Raw genomic sequence first — 24,961 nt, forward strand, 5'->3', positions numbered from 1 at the left:
TAAAAAAAAAGGTCGATAAATTATTACAAGCAGGCTTTATCATGGAGGTTTACTACTCCAAATGGATAGCTAATACGATCATGGTAAAAAAACACAGCAAAAAATAAAGGATGTTCGTTAACTTTACCAACCTAAACAAAACTTGCCTGAAAGATAGCTTTTCTCTCATTAGCATAGATCGGCTGGTAGACAATAACGTCGAGCATGGCCTCTTCAATTTTATGAATGTTTATTTTAGCTACAACCAAATCAAAATCCTAGAGAACAATGAGGAAAAAATAGCCTTTATTACTAAGAAAGGCTTTTACTGTTATAAAGTAATGTCTTTCGAATTAAAGAATGTAGAGGAGACCTATTAAAAGTTGATAAATAAGGAGTTTAAAAATCAGACCGACCATAACATGAAAGTCTATGTGAATAACATGATAGTCAAAAGCAAGACTCAATCGAGCACCTAAAAGACTTCAGAAAGACCTTCAATACCTTGAAAAAGTGTAATATAAGGCTTAACCTAAACAAATATGCTTTTAGGGTCATATCGAGTAAGTTTCTCGATCATGATCAATAAAAAAGAGATAGAAGCAAACCCAAAAAAAGTTCAAGTGATCTTGAACATGAAGGTATTAACCTCAACAAAAAAAAGTACAGAGATTAACTGGCATAATAACTATCTTAAGTTGATTCATGTCTAAATCGACAGAATGATGTTTGTTATTCTTCAAAATTTTTAAAAATATTTTTGATTTCAGGGAGACCCTTTGTGTCAAAAAGCTTTTGAAAAACTTAAAGAGTTTTTATCCTCTCTATCCATCCTATCTAAAGTCGAGGTCCGACGAATCTTGTTTTTATACTTGGCTACCATAAACCAAGCCATCAACTTGACTTTGGTTTGAGAAGAGAAGAAAAAGCAAAAACCAGTGTATTTTATGAGCAAAGTATTAACAGGGCTAGAAATTAACTATAGTGGTATAAAAAAGTTAGCTTATATAGTTGTTACTTCGATCAAAAAATTCAGGCCATATTTTTAAGCCCATGTGATCCATGTATTGACTGATCAATCACTAAAAAAGGTTTTACAGAAGCTTGAAATATCGAGTAGGCTAATCAAATAGGTAATAAAGCTTAATGAATTTGACCTGCACACTTTATCCAAGTCGACAATGAAATCTCAAGTATTGGCAGATTTCGTCATAAAGCTCACCTTAAGCCACCTTGAAAGATAACTTGAGAAAGAAACAGATACCTCAGATAAAAAAATTAAAAGCTTTTTATTGATGGATTGGCCATAGGCCATAACAGAGAAGTTGATCTTATCCTGATCAGCCCAGAAAGATTGCACTACTTTATGCCTTGAAATTCAAGTTTAGAGCTTTTAATAATGAAGTGAAATATAAGGCATTGATAGCTGGTTTAAGGTTGACCACCGAGCTCAACGATGAATATATAATTACATTTAACGACTCCCAGCTAGTAGCCAACCAAATAAATAGAGAGTTCGAAGCTCGAAAGGATGAAATTAAAAAATATCTGGATAAGGCGCTAGCCTTAGTGGTTGGTTTCAAGAAAATTAAGGTGAAAAAAATACTGAGGTTCAAAAAATTGTTAGCAAACTTCTTATCTAAGTTGGCCTCAAGAATAATAATAAAAAGCTCAAACCAAGTCTTAGTAGAAGAGTTGACATATAAGAGCACCAAGGATAAGCTCATAGGATAGATCATAGAAAAAAAAATCTGAATAACATTGATCAAAGCATATCTAACTATAAGAAAGTTACCAGAAGATAGAATCCGAGCTAAAGCACTGATAAAGAAGGCTTTTCGATACATAATGATTAAAGAAAAATTATATAAAAGGTTTTTTAGCTTGCTTTATCTAAGATGTGTTGATGAGAAAAAGGCAAACTACCTCTTGTGAAAAATTTATGAAAGAATATATGGAAACCACCTTGGACCTCGACCATTAGCATTCAAAGTGCTTAAACAAGGCTACTATTGGCCCATTATCAAAAAAGACGCAATCGAATTGGTAAAAATATATGATAAATATCAGAGGTTTACTCACATGCAATATCTTTCCTCGACCAAGCTCACCCTTATCATTAGCCTATGGCTCTTCATGCAATAGAGAATGAACGTCCTCGAACCGTTCACCTTGATTATAGGCCAGAGGAGATTTATCTTAGTAGTAATAAACTATTTCATAGAATGGCTAGAAACAGAGGCCTTGGCCACTACTACAAAAGTTTAAGTCAAGAAATTTGTGTGAAAGAATATAGTCTGCAGATTTAGCTTATCTTGGTCTATAATAACAGACAATGATAGATAATTTAAAAACTTGAGGTTCAAGAAATGGTGTTCAAACCTTCACATCGACCTCAGGTACACGTCAGTTGCTCATCCTCAATCAAATGGGTAGGCTGAATCTATGAACAAGATAATATTGAAAGCCCTAAAGAAAAAAACTCAATGCAGTAAAGGAAAAATAAATCGATGAGCTACCAGAGGTGCTATGGGCCCTGAGGACAACCATAAAAGTACCAACTGGTGAAACCTCGTTTCACTTAGTATTTGGAACAAAGGTTATAGTACCAGTTGAGGTTGACCTTCCAAGTTTAAGAGTTGAATTAGGATTAAAAAAAAGAAATGAGTAAGTGTTTAGGGCCAACCTAGACCTCGTTGAAGAATAAAGAGACATAACCCTAACACAGATAGTAGCTTATCAATAAAATGTGATCAGTTATTATAATAAAAGGGTTAAATATAAGTACATTGAAAAAGAACGACCTAGTATTTAGAAAAGTTAAAGCCTTAATAGTAGATGATCAAGGTAAAAAATTAGCCTCGACCTAGAAAAGACCATATATAATCAAAGAAATCATTTATGACGTGACCTATAAGCTACAGTATACGAACAGTGACATCATTCCAAAGATATGAAATACAGATAATTTAAAGGTCTACTTTCAATAACTCGATCTAAATCATGCTCACACTTGTATATTGTACTCAAATGCAAGAATCTAATTATACTCAATGAGCTTACGCCCAATCGATCTAATAAAATTTGACCTGGAACTTAGATGGATTTTTAAGTTAATTTAATCTAAATAATTATGTAAATCTTTAGTTCAATCAAATTTCTTTAATTAACTGTGCTTGAACTTAAACATAAATAAAGAAAAAGTTATAACAAAACCAAGCTGAAATTTGAGCCAAATTGAACAAAAAATTATCTATTTCATTTATGTTAAATATAAAAATTATTAGACAAGTCACCAAATTTTGAGGTCATTACAAAAATTGACCTCACATATAACCAAAAAATTTACAAAAGTCAAAAATAAAAAAAATCATATGTCAGCAGCAGCAATAGTAGCATCTTTATCAGCAGAGGTAGCAACGACGATGTCAGCTTCCCTAACCTCCTTCACCTCATCCTTAGCACCCAAAATGGCCTCCATCATCCTTTTCTTCCTCTTTTTTCTCTTGTTCCTTTTCGGGATGATTTGAAAGAGTTCTTGATCTGATATTATTGATATCAATATCAATGATATCAAGGTTGAAGGCGAAGAATTTAAACAGTATCTCATTCTTGGCCAGTTAGAAGTCACATAGTATATTTTTTCTGGAGAACTCCATTTTTATTTGGAGGTACTCATTGGAAACCTTAAACTTTTCCATAGCCTTCATCTTCAGCTCTTCCTTCATTTTTTCCTTGGCGTCTAACTCAGACCTCAGCTTTGCTATCTTAGCCTAAGCATCATTGAGCTTAAGATTGGCTTACTCTTTTATGGACTCAACTGAGTCTTATCAATTGAGACGACCTTCAAGTTTGTTGTTAGCTCATCGTTCTTTTTTCTTAGCTTAGCTTTTCTTTTGTGGGATGCGTTGACATTGCCCAACCCATTTAAGCTCTTTTTATGCTCTTCGACTAGGCAACCATGTCTTTTTTTACCTTCAACAGGTGGCATATGGCTAGGTAGGCATATGGCTAGGTAGGCTTGTTGGTGTTTTCCAAAAGTGAGAACTTTTGTTAGACAATATGAAAAGAACTCAGAGATAGAAAAATAAAAAATGATAAGAAATAGAGCTGATGTTTGGTAGTACTCACCAAGAAGAGAGACCACAATCTTGCAAAACCTCTTTGCCACGTTGAGGTTTGTGGTAAAGTCATTAATTAGAGCATACTCCAACCTCATCAAGATCTTTTTTGAGTTGAGCCTTAATACCCTAGCTTTAGGGTTTTAAAAGGTGAAAGAGGAGACCTCTACTTGTGATTTTTTAGCAGGAAGAGAAGGTGTTGGTGCTGACATTGAGGACAGATCTCGGCTAGCCTTAATTTTTATTTTTCAAGCTCTGGAAGACTAATACAGTGAGATATTAACGACCTTCTTTTCTCCATAAGATGGGACCCTAAGTTAAATTTTTTATTATCCCTTCTTAGGCCTGTGAGCCTATTGGCATAACTCGAAGTCAAAGTCATTGTTACTAGCCATCTTTACAAAACTGAGCTAATAGTTAGATAAAATCAAGTTAAAATAAAATTTTTGAGGTTACCTTAACCTACCATAGTGCTTCATCTTATTTATTACATTGGAAGAGATTAGCTTATGGACATCAATGATGAGCTATCTTTACGAGTATACTCTAAAATATTATCTCAATCTGATAAATCCAAGACAAAAAGAGCCACCAATGCATCCACAAAAGCATCAGGCCTACTTCTTATCTCTCAGGCCTTAACTTCAGGAACAGCCTCAACCCTTAGTTCATCATCTTTATTTATTTATTTGTTTCTCAAGGCAAATAAAGAGTAGCTTTTAAATTTTATTAAGTTCAGGCACTTGACAAATAATTTTTTATTAGGTTGAGCTGTTATGTAGTACCACCTACTATCGTTAAAGTACTTTTTAAGAGAAAAGAGTTTCTTGAATAAGGAAAGAGAAGGAAAAATGTTTAAATACTAACAAAAAATGATGAAAGTAACTATATACTATATAAAGTTTGGAGTGAACTAAGAGATAGTTAAATTATAAGAATTAAAATCAAAACAGATAAAAATGAAGTGGAAACCTCAAATCGGCTACAAAAGAATCCCAATATACATAGGGTCAATATGGTTCAAGTCTATCAATGACCTGATCTGAGGAGTTCGTCATTATTATATTGTACCTTTCTAAGAAAAAAAAAAGTCATTCTTAAAAAACAGACATGATGAGTTGAACACATGTTCGTATAGCCTTCAGGATTTACCTTACCTTTTAGTTTACTCATCAATTCTTTGAGGATCATACCAAGGTCATAGAAAGTATATATAGAGATCTCGATTAGTTTGTCCTGTTTCACATAACTCCTTTCCTTATCGCCTATTTTTTTAGTTGAGGTACTTCCTTCCTCTTATTTTTTTTTTTGGAACCATTTTCCTCAAAATCTTCATCGTCAAAAGACTTTGACTCGTGAGAAGGATCAAGATTTAGAGATAGAATTATAGCTAAGAACAATTTAATTCCAAGGGAAAAGGGAAAGGGTGGAGACCCTTCAGGAGAAGAAAAGATCTTAACAAGAATTGATTAGGGTAGAATAGAAGTAACAAATGGAAGTATTAATGGGGGGAAGAGTAGAAGTAAAAGAAAATTAATGTGATCGAATCCCCAAAAGGAGAATAACCAAAGATGAAGAAAAGTCGGCCATAGAAAATGGATCGACCTAAGAGATAAGGAAAGATGGTGGATTTTGTAGGTCAAAGTCTATCTGAGCGCGTTGCTCTTCCGTGCTTAAGACATGTTCCCCTCTTGCCCAAGCATTTTTTTCATTTCACTGTTGCCCTTTCTCAAACATTGGATTAAATCAGAAGGCCATCTTTTCACAATTACGGTTCTTGATGAATGGTGGAATCAAATCGTCATCATCTTGCCCACATTGAACTTATCTAGGTTATACTCGATAACTTTCGACCTTCTTAGAACTTACACTAAAAGACATAGTTAACAATACGTATCGAAAAAAGTGTAGAAAAACTCTAAGATTGAAAAACTTTTAAAAATGAAAAGTTCAGATTGAGTCGAGGGCAAAGAAAGTAAAAATTTAGAAATTGGAGCCCCAACATCTCTTTATATAGCCATGAGATAGATCAGAGAAACAACACAGATCATGCCATGTGTCAGAGTGAAAACAGGTAGATGTCTCTCCATCTTCCCTATCCGAATTTTTTCATTCAAACTATCTCTTTTCTCATTTAATGCTATTAGACCAGCCAGACCAGACAAACTTTAACATGGATAGGCTAGATCGAACAACTCTTTAGAATAGACCGGATGCCTAACTTGTTGCTAGAATTCGAAGTAAAGGCCCAAACTCAAACCCCTAAAATAAAGCACAAGTCTTACATCAACTAGACGATCTTCACCACTAATTTTGAATCACTTCGAATAATTTACACCTCGACAACCTTCAAGCTGGCCATGCACCCAACTTAAGGCATAAGCGCAAGATCAAATCCTCACTAAATTAGACCATGGCTTAAGATTATTTATCTTCGGTATTGACCTCTTTCGTGATGTTGGCCTCGAAGAATCGAATTTCAATTTATTTTTTTTTTCACAAATCTTACATCAGATGCATTGATTAAACATCCAGTAGCCTGATACTCAGACTGCTTGGCAAAGAGACAAAATGTTAGGAGCATTTGATGGTAAAAAGGGCATGGTGGTCTTTTTCTTTCTTAGAAGCCTTTAGCAAACAAGTAAGGGTATTTCTATCATTTGTACTAACTTAACATGTCAAATCGGTCTGATATGCTCAATGTCATATCAATTCCATACTGTTTTTATTGTCCCCTGATGGTCTCATATTACTCACCTATAAATATAAAGCTCTAGGCACCACTAAAGTAAGTTGATCCTAGACCTATTTTTTTCTTTCTACTTTCTTCCTAACCTCATTCTATCTGACTTATGCGTTGGAGTGCAAATATAAGGAGCACATCTTACTGTTGCCTCTTACCGTCCTTTTTTGTTTTTTCAAAAACATCATGAGGTCGGAGCTCAACACAAATAAAACTTAATTTTAATATAAGATTACAAAATATTTGATATTTATTAGATGGAGATAACACCGTACTAACAAATTCGAAGAGGCATATCAGCCGACATTATTACCTATAGGATACCTTTCTAATATTACAAAAAGTGTGGCTGAATCTAGGTCATTCCATTTAGGGTTCTCTTAGCCAGAGGCACCTAGTAAGAGAGATACTCTGGTTCCTACTTATGATTCAGAGGGGTTGGATGTCTCGTCAACTTATTTTTCTGAGGTTAAAGTGTGAGCCCCTCCTACATCACTACCCATGAATCCAATTCTTTCAGCTGAATGTAGAATCCTTCTCCAGTGACATTCCTTGTAATGAAGTTAGGGTTTTGAGTTGATATAAATGAAAATACGAGAAGAGAGGTGCATTGTTGTGGCTGGTAGGATAGGTGAATATTTTTTCCTAATACATGCCCTATTCATTGTAATGTTGTGTTGGTGAAAGCATCAAGTTTCTATTATTTCTCTCTCTAATCATTAAATCTAAACCTATATTCATTCTGGCCGTGGCAGGGATTTGCTGCTCTGTTTTGGATTGAATATTGTTCAGTCCCGTAAGAAAAAAGCTGAGTGTGAATAATCAAAGATATCTCTCTGAAAGTTCTCCCATTATTTTTTTTTCTTTATTTTTTTTCAATACAAATCAATGAAAACCATCTCAAATTTAGAATCAAATTCTGGGTTGTCAACATAAAGCAAATAAAATAAGCAAAATCAAACTTCTTTAAGACGTTTTAGTTACCTAGCTAGTGAGTCTTGCAGAGCCTGGCATGAAGAAAAGATGAAGGCAGTAATCTCAGAGAATAGAAAGTTTTTTTTTTTTTTGAGTTTCACGGTTTACAATCCCCATTTTCTCAAATATTCGAGCTGATTTAACACATAAAACCAGGGGAGAAGAATCCTACCAGCACTTGATATAACTATAGAAAGATTGCAACCAAAAAAAAAATGTTCCATGCATTTTCCTTATTAAAATGGTTATTTCATTTTTTTTTTCCGAATACTTACATATTGCACATATATTATATAATGTAATAATTCACTTTCTCAAAATATGATATAAATATCATCTTCCTGCTATACTTTCATTTATTTATTTTTTTATTTTGTCAATGTTAAGGACACTTGTTGATATTGATTAAGATGCTCTTTTAATTAATACTTTTCTTTTTTTAAAAACAATTCAATCAGTGTTGACAACTTGAAAAAAAACTCTTTTTTTTGAAGAATTAAGAAAATAATTACCATTTATAATTTTTTTGTCTATAGATTTATTATTTGGATTTAAACTCAAAACTTTTAGTTTTGAAGCTAGACTCAAGTAACATTGAACTATCTACTCATTGATAATTATATGGCTAAAATAATTATAAACAATTTTAAATCTTATACCCTTATTTGAATAAATTTTTATATTTTTATTGTACGTAAATAAGTTTTTAACATTTACTTTAAATCCAAACAAGAGTATAAATTATACATCAGTATTTGTAAGCTATTTGACTCAATCATTGTCGAGTCGAGTTAGAGCTTAAACTCAAACACAAATATTCAAGTTTGAAGTCAAGAATAAAAATCAAACTCTTTTTTTATATGATAAATAAACTTAATTTAGCAAACTTGACTTGTTAAATTTTTATTTCAAGTCAAACTTAAAATTTCAAATTCAATCAAATTTGAATTGAGTTTTAAGTAACGAATTTTAAGTCGAGTTTAAGTTCGAATTTTTCGTTGCATCAACTTAACTCGACTCAATTATATCTTTACACCCAAATAAACTCTTAAACTCTAAATTATATCCAAATAACCTTTTACTTTTTAATTTATACTTAAATAATTGTTAACATAAATTAATTTTTTATTTCAAATAAAGACATACTTGGATACAAATTAAAAAATAAAAAATTTATTTTGATACAATAAAAATATATTAACTTACTTAACTAAAGTGATAAAATTCATCTACTCTTTTAATATTTTAGACTAATTGCATTCCTAATTCAATAAAACTTAGATAATAACATTTTTAATAATATTATGTCATTAAGGATCTAATTATTCATTAATTATTTAGAATAATAAATAATAATTTTATGAGTATTTATTTATTTTTATAAGCATTTTATATAAGTTAAAAAAACTTATCACACATCTTATTAGATATATTTAAAATAATTATAAAATAAAACAAAATAAAAACAACACAAAACAATATTTTAATAAATTCAAAAACTAAACTATAAAATAATAATTTTTAAATATATTTAGCGGCTAACTTTTTCATGGCAAGGATACAAAGGTCAATTTAAAAAAGAATGATGGTAAAAATGGAAAAGCGAAAAGTACGGTTAGGGTTTGAAGGATTACATGTATATAAAGGGAAGAAGACGAGAAAAGAAGGAAAGGGCGCCTAAGGCCGAGCGCTTCCCTCGCGAAAGAAGGGGTGGCGTGGTATTCCACGGAGAGAGGTTCTTTATACATCGTGGCGCACGCTAGTGCGATAGGCGCATATTAACACAATTTTTTTTTTGTGGGGGATGCCATGGCCGCTTTGCTGCTTTAGTTCTTGTAGCCAAAGCGAAGGTATAGCCCTACATTTCTTTTTTTTTTCCTATTCTTTTTCATTTTTTTGATTTTATTAACCAAAATCAAATTTCTTTTTGTTTTATGGCCATTTGGGTACTTTTTAAAAAAAAAAAAAAATCTTTTATCTTGTTTTGAGGAATTATTTGATAATTTAATGGGTTTTTTTTGGGGTGTGTTGGGGATATTAGTTAAAAAGTAATTATGTGATTTGTTCTTTCGTTGATTTTTTTTTGGATCCATTTTTATGCATACTTGACTTTTTAAGGGAAAATAAATTTTGCTTAAAACTGCAAAATTATGGGGTTTTTTTTTTTTTTTTTTAAATCATAGCTCTGTATTGAATATATTTAAAATTTTCTTTTGATACAATTTATTTTGAGCTCATAATGTGGGCTAAAAATGCAAGACAAAGATAGCAAAGAATATGTGTTGTTTGAACTTAGTGTTAAGAACAGGACAATGAATTTTATGTTCATTGTTTCCTTCATTGAAAGCCTGTATAAATAATTTCCTGCTTTGCATCTCAGCTATGCCAAAGGATTTTCCTCTTCTAGAGAGAAACCCTTGCTTGAATTCTCTGCCAAAAAAAAAAATTTTTCATCACTTTTCCTGGTGATTAGCCATAACAATTGGAATGCAGAAACTTGGCTTTGCCATACCTTTATGAAAACCTTGATCTTCGAGCTACTTGCCGGATATGATTTTCATTCCATTGCAGGAGTTCATCGACTTTATCTGATTCCGTGACTAATGGTCCTGAATAACCAACTTTTCCCTGATGGTTGAAAACCAAGATAAATTGTAGTAGTAAGCAAAAGAAGATGGCCATGAGTGAAAACTAAGAAAAAACTGATGAGAATTACAGATGCTGAAGGTGATCTTACCATGTTATTATTTGTGGCAGTTACATCTTCCTGATGGAACACATCACTTGTATAAAAAATATCTGACCTATCAAACTTGTTTTGCACCAGTTGGTTCAATCCGGTTATCTGCTGTTTCTGCTCCCTGGGAGCATCGGTAGAAACACCTTCAGGAACATCTTGATTCTCATGTTTTATTAAGTTAAGGATGTTAGTATTTGAAAAGGTGAAGCTGGATGAATCTGCATCACTAAGCTGATACAATGAAGAAGGCTGATTGTAAGAAAGTGTAGATGTTGTGGAATCTTTTCTCTTCTTTGCCCAGGAAAAGCTGCTTGATCCTGCCACTGGTGGTGGAGCTGTGAAAATATCACCTTGAGATACAGTTGTAACTTGAGAAGTCTCTGACCTTGTATCAAACGACAAATTCAGCTGCCCTCTATGAGCAGTACCTTCTCTTCCCTTTGGATTGTTTGCATTAAAACCATGGTTCTTACCAGCAAATTGAGTGTTGTCTAGCAGTTCCTGCATAGATATGAAAGTCCCTAATCGTTAGCTCATTCTGTCAAACACCACATATGAACACGTACATGCTGAGAGAGAGAGAGAGAGAGACCTCTTTTGGCACTGTTTTACCGAAATTGTTAGCTTCCTGCAAAGATTTACGAGATCTTCTTGTTTTTCTTGGTACTCCAGAATCTCGGATTCTAGATCCGTATTTCTTCCTGAATTATAATAATAAAGATACATATAGAGGGAATCATTCTAATCAAGTATCCAAGCATCCTGTTTTTCATAATTGCTTGGTTCATAGATATAGATATATATATATATATATATATATATATAAAAGATATTGCATCCAGGGTTCAAGCATAACCATTCAATGGTAGGACTAATAACGCAAGAGATTAGTGTCACAAATAATTTTTAAATTATTGTGAAACATTTAACGTGATACTTAAATTTTAAAAATTATTAATATGATATTTGAACATTTTGTTAATTAATATGGTGTTCATCTTTTAAATGATGACATTAGATAAATAATCATTTAATAATTATATTAATTAATATATTTATAATTTAAATATCACATTAAAAGTTTTTACAGTTTTTAAGTATTAAATTAAAGATTTTATTATAATTCAATTTCAATTCAAGGGCATTCATGACATTGTCTTAATTCTGACTTCTTTGTTATTCTCCAACAGAGAAAAAAATATTGATCATCCTTATGGGATCAAAAACATGGATATATCATTACAGCTCGAGAATATTGTGCTACATATGAACAAATTTCAGAACTTATAACAACCTATGGATAAGTTGAGTCTCAAAAGTTCCATTGTTCCTGATAGTATTTAGTAATTATAAGTATATAATTTTTTATACTTAAAGTTATCAAAATTTAAATTCTAATTGTTAGAATTAAAAATTTAGTATTTTATTCATAGATCACACAGCTTGGACTCATTCAAAACAAGGAGTGAGAATTTTACCTTCGCAAGTCATCGCGCAGTTTAGCATCAATTTCTTTGCTAGGTGAATACTTTGGCAAGCTTGACGGATCGCAGGCATAGGGTTTTGTGTGGAAATACTGCGAGAGGTAACAGATAAACATGGAATCAGGAAACTAAGCTCATACTAAAATTTTTGAACAGTGATAGAATCATGTCATAATGTAAGAATTTTCATTCATATTTTGGAAAAAATTGCTGCATCCTGAACTGAAGTGCAGTCAGTTTAGTGGCATTACCTCAGACATCAGTGATGAAGAGGCAGTCCCACGTTTGTGAGGTTCTACAGAAAGAAGAGCTTCTAACAAGTTCATTGCACTTGCACTTATATCTTTACACCTTTCTTGGAGAGAACTTTCATAAGGATGCTGAGGTTTAAACATGGTTGAATGAGGAAGCCTAATCTTTTTCCAGTAATCATCAGGTGGGGAGCCACATAGCTTAAAAATTTTATGCAGTTGTTCAACCTGCCAAATGGAGGAGAAACCAATCTACTTCAGCTACCTAACAAGTAAATATAAGTGTAAGGCAATTAATAAACAATGAAAACCAATATGAATTTCTGTTTCACTGCTTATCTGAATAGTTCAGCATAACAAAAATAAAAGTTTGCCTAATATAATGTGATGTCAAATAATTCACATAACATAAATCCAAAGCTTAGCTTAGTTGATTTATGTAGTTTTAGCTTAAGCAATGGCACCTAGCAGATCTGGATTCAAATCCGGGTACCTGCAATCTTTTCTCTTATCTTCAGACTGTGGCTTTTTTTTTTTTAATAAAAAAAAATAATAATTGGGATAATATAAGAGGGTAATGCAACATGACAAAACAATCACCTCAGTTCTCCCTTTAAGGATAGGCTTTCCCATAAGAAGTTCTGCAAAAACACAGCCTACACTCCATAGATCCACTGAGACTTCATAACTTGTTGATCCCATCAAAAGTTCAGGAGGGCGATACCATAGAGTTACTACTCGACTAGTTAATTGTTGCCTGTTCCTTGAAGTAAGGATGTTTGCCAATCCGAAATCCCCCAATTTCAGAATTCCTTGATTGTTTACCAAAATGTTAGATGCTTTAATATCTCGATGCATTATGCCTCGCAAATGGCAATGCTCAAGTCCCAATAATAGCTGCTTCATATAGCACTTGACCTACAAATGAAGGTGAACCTAAACTGAACTCAAACATCCAAGAATTGAAGAAAAGATCATATCATGATCAAACAACATAATATTATGCTTTGGCTGTCAACTACAACCAAAATGTATGTTTTTCCAAACTTGATCGTAAGATACAGAACAAACCTGTGCCTCACTGAACTTGACATCAGGAGAAGAAGATAGGCCAGCAAGATCATGCTCCATGTACTCAAATACAAGGTATACAGTACTTGAAAACCGAGATGTGATTACCCCGTCCAATTTCATGATGTTTGGATGATCAAGCCTGCGTAGAATTGTTATTTCTCGAGCCATAAACCTAATGCTTTCTGGTTGAAAGTTGTCAAACCGCACCTTCTTCAAGGCAACCATCCTCCCAGTTTCAACTTCGCGTGCTTGGAATACGCTACTGTATGTACCTTGTCCAATCTAAATGAATATTTTAGGGATTGAAAAGAATTCTTGTCAAAATCAGGATTGACACAATGACCAACTTATGACACCACTTAACCACCTAGTTTCGAAAACTAAGAAAAGAGAAACAATCATCCTCAGAAAAAAAAAAGGATACAAAGTGTATAATTGACTTCAAATTTTGGAAGCAGTTGACAATTAAACATATCAATTTCAAATAACATAATGCACTTCATTTGAAACCATGATTAAAAAAATCTCATTTTGACGGGAAAAAGTTATGAATTTTAAAAATCTTGGTTACCTTGTCCAGTTTCTCAAAGGCATCAGCCTGCAGAGGCACCCAACCATGTACAGCTTCACCAGCAGCTGAGCTAAGCCAAGCAGGCCACCCGGCTGCAACCTGTTCCGCCTCCACAAACCTATGAGAAAAGCCTAATTTGAAGCTAAAAGAGCCATTCTTCCTACTAGAACTCCCCCTCTTTGATTTCCTCAACTCTCGGCTTCTCTTAGGATGATCATGGTTAATAGCTTTGCCATTTTCATCCAATTTCTCATCATCTCTATCAATCTCTATCCTCCCAGATTGTTGTTTTAATGATGTAGAAGAAGCAAATATCAAACCATGGCTATTGTTGTGAACCACTGAAACAGGGGAGGCTGCCACCACATTGCCACCATGTTTGGAGGGAACACAACCCATTTATCTGGAAACCAAGATTGACCCAGATCAGAGAAAAAGGTCTGGGTCAAAAATGGGAAATCATCCCCACATCATACCAAAATGGTAAGCAATCAATCTGGGAAAGAAGAGAGAAACATAGAGAAAGAAAGAGAAACAGGACAAAAACAGATTTGAAGGGAAGAAGAAAACAGAGGAGAAACAGGGGAAAGAAAAAACAGAGTTTATTTTGTCTGTCCGTCTTGGTGTTTGTTTGCGAGATCTGTGGAGGGAACAGAGGGATACCAAAGGAAGAGAAAGAAAGAAAAGAGAGAGAGAGATTCGTTGGGTCCATAGTGGCACGTCTTTTGTTGTTAGAATAGAGGCTTCTTGTTTTTGCAAAAGGTTAAAAACGTGACCGTTGGGGAGTTTCTTGTTTTTCTATTTTATCATTTTTCTGTTTGTTTGAATTTGGTTTTCATTGAAATACATCAAATTAAAAAAAAAAAAAAAGAATTTTGGGAAATTTTATTAAATATATACCCTTTTATCTCATTTTTGATAAATCCTGCAAATCAAAATGTATGATTTTTTTAATACATTTGACAAATCAACATATGTGACATCTTTTAATAGATTCAATAAATCAAAATGTCTTATATGATATTTTTTTAATATACTTGGTAAATCAAAATGTATGACATCTTTTAATAGATTTGACAAATCAAGATGTGTTACTATATTTATAATTATGTGTTACATGTGATTTTGTTAGACCTGTGGTGGACATGATAAAAATCTATTTATTTTGAAGCTTCTTGTTGTGGTGGCTGTAGGCCAACTGTTCCCAACAGCTCCACTGCAAATGCCATCCTGTTAAGAAATATGGTTTGGTTTTGATGATTGGTTGATTAATCTTTGAATCATTTATGATGAATAAGTGGTGATAATTAGTAATTATTATATTTAAGTAAATTAAAGGGTGCCTTGGAGTCTGTTTTAAAGTAAATGATGATTTTTTTTTTTTGGAAAGGAAGTAAATGAAGGATTTGTTTTTACATCTTTTAATGGTTCCATACTTTATTCTAAAGAAACTATCACTAAAATATTGAGGAAAGCATTTAAACAATTTTGCAGCATTCTATGTATCATTTAATACTTAAAAATTTTGAAGGATTTTGCTTCAAAATCCTTAGTTATAGTATTTGGTATACTTCATTCAAAAAACTAATCTATGGAATACAAAACTTGGCATAAATTTCTTGTATCTTTAAATGTTTAGAATTAGGTATACATAAAATCGAACATTTGATTTAATGATTGATATATGTATATTATAATTAAAAAAAATTCGAATCTTTTTTTAACTTAAATATAGATGTTACGAGTTATTAATTTATATAAAAAATTTTGATAAAGAAAGGTCTAAAAAGGAATGCCATCCAGCTGAATCAAAAGCAAAGGCTAGACCTAAAAGTTTGAACATTATGGAAGAAGAAATGGTTGAAACCATCTTTCTTAAGAGGGGGTTATGTTCTATCAAAATATATATATATATATATATAGTGGGTTATGATCTTATTTCCACATTATGTGAGGAGAAAGCAACAATCAATTTGTTTGTTGAAGTAGGGGTGGAAACAATAGCCACCTCTTGGTATCTTTCGAGTGAAATCATGGGCTTCTTGGACCAAACTTGGCACATTGTGGTCGCACCAGAAACATTCTTTCACAAAGATCTTCCAACTTGGATACCTAAAATTCTTACCAAATTGTTTATATTACCTAAAAAAGAATGTTTTAATTTTCAATTTAATAGATTTGATAATTCGTATATTTTATCTTGTCTTTTTCATATTAAACATATATAAAATATGAAAATTATCAAATTATAATTCTCGTTGATATACTAAAAATGAAATTTTTTTTTTGTTTTTATCTAATCCATATACAATTTTTATTAAAATTTTAAACTGTATTATTTTTTTTTATATTGTTTTTATATCATGTCTAAAATTATTAAATTTCAAGTAAAAAATCATATTTTAATGGCATCATATAACTTGTAGGTAAAATTCATATCATATATTTATATTGTATTTTACATAAAAATTATATATCATAATTTGTGTTCACATAAAATTATAAATCGTTTTGACTTTGGTAGTTCTTTTTTAATAACATATTCGTGTCATATTACAAAATCATATTTTAGATTGTCAAGTTAATCTCTAATGCTATCTTAAAAGGCCATTATACCGATCAAAAGTGCCCTTGGTCAATAAAATAGGTTAGCGTGACAGAAAAGAAAAGGTTAAAAAGCATGGCAAAGTAACCATTATCTGATCTGAAACACATTTATGTAATGTCTAAGGTAATGGAAAACAAAATTTCCTGAGCTGCCACCGACATTCCCATGTTAAAAACAAACGTGAAGAATTGGATAATGTCCAAATAAAAAGTATTGCCATAAACCTCCAAGAAAACCTGGCCATTGACAGATAACAGGGACCCTGGTTTTGAATTGGTTACTTGGCCTCTAGATCAAAATGATCATTGCCATTACCTGAATTTGCAAAGTGTAAATCAATGCCGGCAGCAACAAGCCTGGCAACTTGAACAACACCCAACATATGTTACCTTCTCCAAAAGTGTGTAAACAAGTATACAAAATTGGTTCAGTCAGAGCACTCCTAGTTAATCAGATTATGGTTCAGCAGCTACTATCATTTGAATTTTATAGTATTTGTTTTACCCTTTTTGTCATATACAAAGTATTATATATATATATATATATATATATAAGTTTAGGATGAGGAGAGATTTTCTCATTTCAAGATTAAGACAAACCGTAAGCTTTAGACAGTATGTACATTGAATTTACAGATTATCCATTAAAAAAAATTATTGGCAGTGAAATTCGAATTTAAGTTTTAAAAGTAAAATATTCAAACCTTATAATTCAACCAACGCTATACAAAATATTTTCCTTTGGTCTTTTTCTATTTTTATCTGCTAGGTTATCATAATGAAAAGATGACGATACTGCTAAAATTTTGTCGCAAATGTGCAAATTTTTTTTTGTACTAGTAGGGATTGAATTTTTATTAAAATTAAAAATTTAATATTCTATCAACAAATCTCATTATTATTGGCCGCAGAGATGCAAGAGTTGAGTTAGTGAAAGTAAATACTAGGATTTATCATTCACATTTCTTTCTTTGCTAAATTGGTTTATCATCTCACTTGTACATTGAGCTTATGTAGTATTTTCTTTATAGAAAACGTGTAATCTAAAGTTACTAATATAACATGTATCGTCGTCGTGATTTTAGATTCAAAAGTGAAAAGAAGAAAATAAACGAGGAAGAGTGCAAATTGTCAGTACTTTATTTTATTTTTATGATTTATGAGACAAACTTGGGCCTTCAGGTTTTCCAGCTTTTTTAAACTTTGATGACTGATCTGGGCTGTCAGGCGGTGCATTAACACAGACCTGGAGAAGCTACGCTGAATTTGTATAAACAAAATTAAAATGGGATTTCCCCTGGTTTATTGGTTTGATCAGAATGACTGTTTCAGTCCATGAAGGTTTATTAAGGTTTGGAGGCTAAGTTGCTTATCGAAATATTACTTATCAGAGATTTACATGAGTTAGTTTATATAATCGCTCAGATGGAATTGATCACGTTTGGAATTCAAATTATAGCTTATTACACATACAATTCCTTCTTTTATTTTCAGATTACGATTTTTTTTAATAAAAATAATAATCATAAAAGCAAAATATTTTGCCTGACTGCAACTATTAATTCATTCCCTTGTAATACAATTTGATATCTGTTTTCAAAAGTGCAAAAACATTCCTATACATGTTAGTTCCCTGACAAAGGCTGCAACCCTTTGAAGATGGGAACTTTAACCAACTCAAGGACACAACAGCAACCTTCTTTAGACTAGCTGGTTTCATTACTTTGTTTTCTCATGCTGAATTACCTAGCTGTAATTGCCTTTGCCTGATGATGTTGGAGATCTCATTCATCAAAAGACTCTCTTACATGGACAAGTTCAATATCATAGCAATTTCCATGAATTTGACTTGCCATAGAATTTGATTCACAACTCTTGTAAAACAGGCAACAGATGACTGTGTCAAGAACAATAACGAGAGAATATAAATAAGCAATCAGTAACCCTTCCAGAGCCATGGAAGAATTAAGCCTTCCCAAAACCTGGTAAACTCTTATCACCCTGAATTGAAACAAGGCTTCAATCGAAACAAGACCCAAATTTGTTGGGAGAAACAACAAGAGAGCCATAGAATTTTTACCTTTTCTTATGAAACAAGCCTTATAGATTGCTACATGTCCTTTACAAGTTCCCATCCCTGCCACAACCAAAGCTAAGTTGCTAACCATAACTGTGTTGGCCAAGAAAGAGTAAAAAACAGCTCCAAAAGCAGGTATAATCAGGCTGATATATGGTAACCGAAATGGTTTCAGAGAGTTCAGGGAAATGAAAAGGAGAGAAAAGATGGCTGAGTTGATGCCAATGATCAGGACTAAGCTGCAAAGCTGTGTTAAGAGTAGAGGTTTATAAAGTGATATGAAACTGAAAAGGGGAGCTTGAAGAGATGGTTTATGGTGATTCAAGGCTTGAATTATAGACGCTTTTGCCATGGTGAATGACGAAAGTGCAAAAGGAAGAGTAAAAACAAAGGGAAAAATAGTTTGGGATTTGAGTTGAGACCAGAAGGAAAACCCTGCAAGATCAAAAATGGAATCAAATTGAACATCGATGGTTTCAGAAAATGGTGAATAGTATTTGAAAAATGCTTGTGAAAGGAGGACAGAAGCCGAGAAAGGGAACAAAAGGAGAACTGGGATGGTTGTGAAGTAGTGAAAATATTTGAGGAAGGTATGGATTGAATTTCTGATAATTTTTTCTGTACAACCCATTAGAACAGATGGGGTTTCTTCCATTCTATTGGGGTGATGAGGGGTTCATTCCCCAAGTGAAATTGTATAAGGAAAAAAGAAGAAAAAATCAAAGGCAAGAGAGAGACATTGATATTTGCTTCTTTTTTCTAGATTTGTTTAACCTGCTGGGTTACTTTTCTTACATCTCTTTCCAACCATCAGAAACTGACATATAACTGCCATGGTAGAGGTCTTTCTTTGGTATACTTACTTAAGGCTGATAATATTACCTAAATTTTGACTTTAAACTCTTATTTTGTGAAGCAATTAAGAATTTGAATTTAGTTCAATTAATTTAAACTGTCAAGTATTTAATAAATTTTAAATTCAAATTTCAACATCTATAATTTTTTTTATATAAAAAAATTAAAAAATTATACTCTACATTCTATTATATTTAAAAAAAAAAAAAAACCTTATAAATATCAATCTATGAATGATAATTTAGAACTATTAATTTAACATTAAAACAAGTCGTATTGAAATCAAGTTTAACCCAGTTCAATAGAATCATGGATTAAACATATCTGTAACATATTGAAATTTTTAGTAAAATTTTTTGCAAGAACACCATTTTTTGCATTGATGGTGATTGAAAATGTTATTGTCACCACAATTGAAATAGAAATGGAGATGAAAGGTTGAAATTCTGTTTGGGGGTGAAGGATGAGACATAGCTATCTGTACTTTGTATAGAGAGTAGCAAACACTATTAGAGTTACTACGATGATGAAAGGGAATCCTAGCTGTACAGTTTGGGATAAAGCTAAATGGGCAAATGGCATGCCTTGTTGTCTACAATCCCACCAATATCTATCCTTTTTAGTGGCAACATGCACAAAAATTAGGATAAAATTTATGGTGGTGTTTATCATGTTTTGGTTGAAGGCCATTCACTCACGAGACTAGAAAACTTATTAAAGAAGAAACCCTCATTGGTAGGGCCTGAGAATGGTCATGCTCCTACATATAATTATTAATAAAAATTGAAGAATTTTATATGGTTCATGTATTGTACTAATTAATGACTAACCAGAGTAAAACTTGGCTGCTGCAATTCTTAAAATTGCTCTCCCACAAGAATAGTTTATCAAAAAAAAATTTTCTCTTCGTCTTAAAATTTGAATTCGAAACTTTTGAAATTTAATTTTAAGTTTCAATCATTAAATTTTTTTTTTCTTTAATGAAATTCATAAACTATTAAAATGGTAAAAAAAAAAAAAGAACAAATGATATACAATCTCTTAAATTGTGATGTTTTTCTCTCATATTCAAAATAAAAAAGTTGCTCCATTCCATTCGGTTCAATCAGGCGAGTTTTATTAACATGAAAAATTTTTGAATTTAACTTAATTTATATAATTTAAATAATAATAATAATAATAATAAAATAAAAAGATTATTTTTAAAAAAAATTATATTTTATTTATTCAAGTAAGTAGAATTTTGCTACAAAAATAATTGTTTTATTGTTATTTATTCTATCAATGTAACATTTAGATTCTAGGTAGTTATTTGTTTATTGTGTTTATAGTAGGAATGTAATCGATCGAATTTAAAATGATATAATATTAAGTTTAAGTTTAAATTAAATTCAAATTTTGAAACTCAAAACTTAGATCGAATTCGTTCGAGTTTTATTTTTCTATTTCGAGTTCGACTTGATATAGAAATCGAGTTATTCGAACTCGTTCAATTAAACTCAATTAATATATAAAAATAAATTCGATTCTTATATTCAACAAAAGTTCGATTATTTATGCTCGAATTCGAGATATTTTATTAATTAAAATAATAAAAATATATTTAAATATAAAAATTCGATTAAACTTGCGAGTTATTTAAATCAGTATAAAAATATTCGAATTCGATCGATAAGTCGAATCACTCGAACTCAAGTTCGTTTCGATAATAATCAAGTCAAATTTAAGTTTTATTTGAATTGAACTCGAATAACTTACAAATAATAATATATTATTTATACATTTAGTCTACAGTTATATATCACATTAAAAATCATCTTTGATTATGTAATTGTGATGTTGTCTTTTGCTTTTTAGTGAAGAGATTAAGGATCAAAATATAATAATTAAAAAATTAAACATCAAAATGGAATAAAAATAAAGATAATGAAATTTATGTTAAACTTTTTCCATTCCAAAATATTTGTTTTATTAAATTCACAACACTCTCCAATTTCACCTGAATGCCTAATTTGGCCCCCACTAATCAACAAAATCTACATTTCATCCAATTGGGATTTGACAACAATTAAATAAATGTTAAGGGTATTTACGTCATATCATGTTAAAAATGGAAAATTCCAAAATCTCTTCCCTGATTATTTGCTTTGAAGTTTCAACAACTCTGATTCTACTTCATTCCTACCCTGTGCAGATTTACTATCAAAATTCTCCTTCTTTCCTCCGTAAGTTCATTTCTCTCGCTTTTATACGATTTTTTTTTGTATATTTTTGTTTTGTTTTCGTTTTTTTTTAATAATAAGATCTGTTTGCAACTAGGGTTCTTGAGAATTGAAATATATTGGGATTTTAGTTTCTGGGTCATTTAAATTGCAAAATTTTCTTGTATTTAATAATCACCCAGTTTAATATATGGCTCAAAGATGGGTTGTTTACTGCTAGAACTCTGAAAAAAAAAAAGAGAAATTTTGGTTGTTTGATGATTTTATCTTGGCTGATTAATTATCCATGAAGAAAAACTGCAACTTTGACGTTAATTGCTCTGATTTTTATTGAAATAATGTAAATCAAACTGCTAAATTTTATGTTTTTTAAACCTTTTTCTTTGCTTTTGGATGTTAAGAGGTGATCAGGTTGACTGGCATTTAGTAGTAAATGCTATTTATTGGTGTATTTCTTACATAACTTCTTTATTTGATATCTGACTGAGCAAATTTTTGTCTTTTTGTGTTTGGACAAGTCAGGTTTATCTGCAAAGAACCCTAGGGAGATAGTTAAGAGTTTAACTATTATGTCATCTAGGCGTCACGTTCGTTACAGTCCTTTAGCCACGGATGAAGATGATGGGAATGATGGAAGGCGTTATGACCCGAGGTTTGATTATTCACCAAATGCCTTTGATAGAGTCCCGTGGAAGTCCATTGCCCTTGCAGTCTTTTTGCTTTGTCTTGGATGCTTGCTTCTTTTTCTTTCGTTTTTCATCCTCACTGGGCATATGGGAGGAGAGAAATCACAGGCCTATGGCCTTTTAGTCCTTGGAATTCTTACTTTCCTTCCAGGTATTAACTGACTCAACAGTAAATGCTTTAACGGAATGGTGTAGAAAGTATGTGTACTTATGTTTTGCTCTATCCTTTAAATTGGGGCTTTCATTTAACAATTTAAAGCATTTTTCTTAGTTAGGTTTAATTCACTTGTTTTCGTGTTTAATGAATAATATTTTGCTAAGTAGACATGAAATGGCAAGTCGGGGTTCTTGTTGTTAAGAGTCCTTGGACAATAATTGAATGTTGTAGTATAGTGTTGCTCTGAAATCACCGTTTTCATTGTTTAAAGTAAACTGTTTGATGTTAAGGACTTGGGTAGATCAATTCCCAAAAAAATGCTTAGGAAGTATTATGAAATTGCGAAAGCATCTGATGGTTAAGTGTTGATCCTTATATTGCATTATTGCTGCACTTTGGGAAGTTTAGGTTGAAGATGACATTAACCCCTCTGTTTGGATGGAGGGAGAGGATATATGAGAGTAGTGGAGAAGGGGTTTGACTGAGTGCTCTCCTCTTAGTAGGGGCAGAAGGTTGATCCTTATATTGCACTAGTGCTGCACTTTGGGAAGTTTAGGTTGAAGATGACATTAACCCCTCTGTTTGGATGGAGGGAGAGGATATATGAGAGTAGTGGAGAAGGGGTTTGACTGAGTGCTCTCCTCTTAGTAGGGGCAGAAGGTCTCCCTTAAAGGCCTTTTTTTTCCCTAATTCCTTGAATTTGGGAATTTTATTTGGTCAAAATTGATATATGAGAGTAGTGGAGAAGGGGTTTGACTGAGTGCTCTCCTCTTAGTAGGGGCAGAAGGTCTCCCTTAAAGGCCATATTTTTCCCTAATTCCTTGAATTTGGGAATTTTATTTGGTCAAAATTCTTCGTTCCATGGAACTTTTGAATTTTTATATTTTTAAGATGAATTTGCTTTTGGACTTTCAGTTTTATCCCTAATAATTAAACTGTTTTCTCTGAAATACTAAGGACATTGTAGTTAAAGAGATGCTCTTCTGCCTTACTCTTTTTTAGTTTCCCATCGTTTTCATACATTATTTTTCTTCTACCTTCCTAATATACTGTGAGTCTTGAAGCTTTTCTTTTTTTGGCTAAAATAACAAAAAAGCTCCTGAATTTTACCACTTTACTTAGATAATCCCTTATACTTTTATTGTACCCTAATATGCTCTTAACCTTTAAAATTGTACCCTAATATGCTCATAACCTTTAATTTGTATTCAAATAAACCCTTAATCTTTAATTTGTACCTAAATAAGCTCTTAACATAAATTAATCTTTCATTTGAAGTAAGGCCTTATCTAAATACAAATTAAAAGATAAGGGCTTAATTGAATACAAATTAAAGATTAAGTGTTTTTTTTTTAAATAAAATAGGTAAGGAGTTTTTTTAGTATTTTAGAACTTTTTTTTCTCTTTTTGTTATGTTATAGAGGGACTTAACCATTTGTCTGGGAAGCAATAACAAGAAAATTCTATTTGCATTTGAATTGATCACACACTCTACATATTTCATCAGGCCCTGCATTGACGCCAACATTCCTGCAATAGGCATTACATACCAAAAAATGCATGAAGATAGAAGCGACGGCATATCATATGACACGACATACCAGTTTTTCTACATTGTAGGACACATAACTATTCAAAAATATTCTAGAATAATTTATCAAACTCCATTCTGACGTTTCTTTAAGGCTTCTAGTGATCTGCATTGAAGTTATCTTTAGCTATTGTCAAACTTGCGAAGAGCTTGACCAAACACATTTTATTGATCGGAACTTACACGTTGCAGGTTTTTACGAGACTCGGATAGCTTATTACTCTTGGAGGGGTGCTGCAGGATATCGCTTTGCTTCCATTCCTGATTATTAAGATATGTTCCTTGAGTTGATTTGTGCCCCGCCTCTCTCACATGAACTTTCTCGCTCCATTGCACTTAAAGAGCTTTGTCTACAAAAACCATTCAAGTCTGTAAATTGTTTAGTTTTGAATGTAATCTGTTTGTTATTTTAAGCAAGAGGCAGAAAACATCATTTAGTTTTTTAACTTCCTTTTTCTTAGAGAATAGGCTTTGTCATAAACCAGAAGCATCTATGGTGGTTTTTTTTGGATGAAAGGAGATTATGAAAATTGCTCCATTCTGAGCCATTCAGTGTTGAAATTATTATTATTATTTTTTTTTGCACAAATCTAATCGTAAAATTTAATTCAATTTATTTATATAATCATCCGTAAAAATTTAAAAAGTTTAAAATTTAAAATTTAACATTTATAATTTTATTTTTATTTTTGGATTATGAAAAAAAATTACATTTTATAAATGTTCAAGATCGAGTTATTCGCCGAAACTGTTAAACATAAAATACTTTAAACTGAGGGCGGAGATGATTAGGAGAATTGAGAGGCTGAACTAGTTGTCCAACTAATG

The 24,961-nt window shown here is 31.9% G+C and overlaps 3 protein-coding genes and 1 long non-coding RNA gene across 5 annotated transcripts; 2 read left to right on the forward strand and 2 right to left on the reverse strand.

Annotated features, from left to right (window-relative positions):
• The first annotated feature begins 9,367 nt into the window (after nucleotides 1-9,367).
• Nucleotides 9,368-11,307, forward strand: LOC149516549 (uncharacterized). 2 transcript variants are annotated; one of them, XR_016345843.1, is made up of 3 exons: nucleotides 9,466-9,668; nucleotides 10,390-10,545; nucleotides 10,646-11,307. It is a non-coding gene; the product is annotated as an uncharacterized LOC149516549 (long non-coding RNA). The 2 variants fall into 2 exon arrangements; XR_016345842.1 differs by having other exon boundaries at nucleotides 9,368-9,668; nucleotides 10,390-11,307.
• On the reverse strand, nucleotides 9,682-14,598 carry LOC111292775 (cyclin-dependent kinase C-2 C-like). Its single transcript, XM_089766958.1, has 9 exons — nucleotides 13,939-14,598; nucleotides 13,365-13,649; nucleotides 12,894-13,211; nucleotides 12,294-12,521; nucleotides 12,037-12,134; nucleotides 11,151-11,259; nucleotides 10,556-11,059; nucleotides 10,331-10,446; nucleotides 9,682-10,248 (listed from the first exon to the last, which is right to left on the reverse strand). The coding sequence occupies exons 1-8, from the start codon at nucleotides 14,335-14,337 to the stop codon at nucleotides 10,333-10,335; spliced, it is 2,055 nt and encodes a 684-aa protein (XP_089623084.1). The 5' UTR covers nucleotides 14,338-14,598; the 3' UTR covers nucleotides 9,682-10,248; nucleotides 10,331-10,332.
• Nucleotides 14,599-18,068: 3,470 nt separating this feature from the next.
• LOC111292525 (uncharacterized) lies at nucleotides 18,069-19,398 on the reverse strand. The gene has a single exon (XM_089767300.1). It carries the CDS (start codon nucleotides 19,275-19,277, stop codon nucleotides 18,330-18,332), a length of 948 nt encoding a protein of 315 aa, XP_089623426.1. The 5' UTR covers nucleotides 19,278-19,398; the 3' UTR covers nucleotides 18,069-18,329.
• A 2,174-nt stretch (nucleotides 19,399-21,572) lies between these two features.
• Nucleotides 21,573-24,681, forward strand: LOC111292092 (uncharacterized). The gene is made up of 3 exons (XM_022884308.2): nucleotides 21,573-21,702; nucleotides 22,222-22,536; nucleotides 24,326-24,681. The coding sequence occupies exons 1-3, from the start codon at nucleotides 21,579-21,581 to the stop codon at nucleotides 24,403-24,405; spliced, it is 519 nt and encodes a 172-aa protein (XP_022740043.2). The 5' UTR covers nucleotides 21,573-21,578; the 3' UTR covers nucleotides 24,406-24,681.
• Nucleotides 24,682-24,961: the final 280 nt, after the last annotated feature.

The sequence above is a fragment of the Durio zibethinus genome, chromosome 10, assembly GCF_047325235.1.
Source record: "Durio zibethinus cultivar Kanyao isolate XHJ-2024 chromosome 10, ASM4732523v1, whole genome shotgun sequence".
In the NCBI taxonomy this organism is placed as follows: domain Eukaryota; kingdom Viridiplantae; phylum Streptophyta; class Magnoliopsida; order Malvales; family Malvaceae; genus Durio; species Durio zibethinus.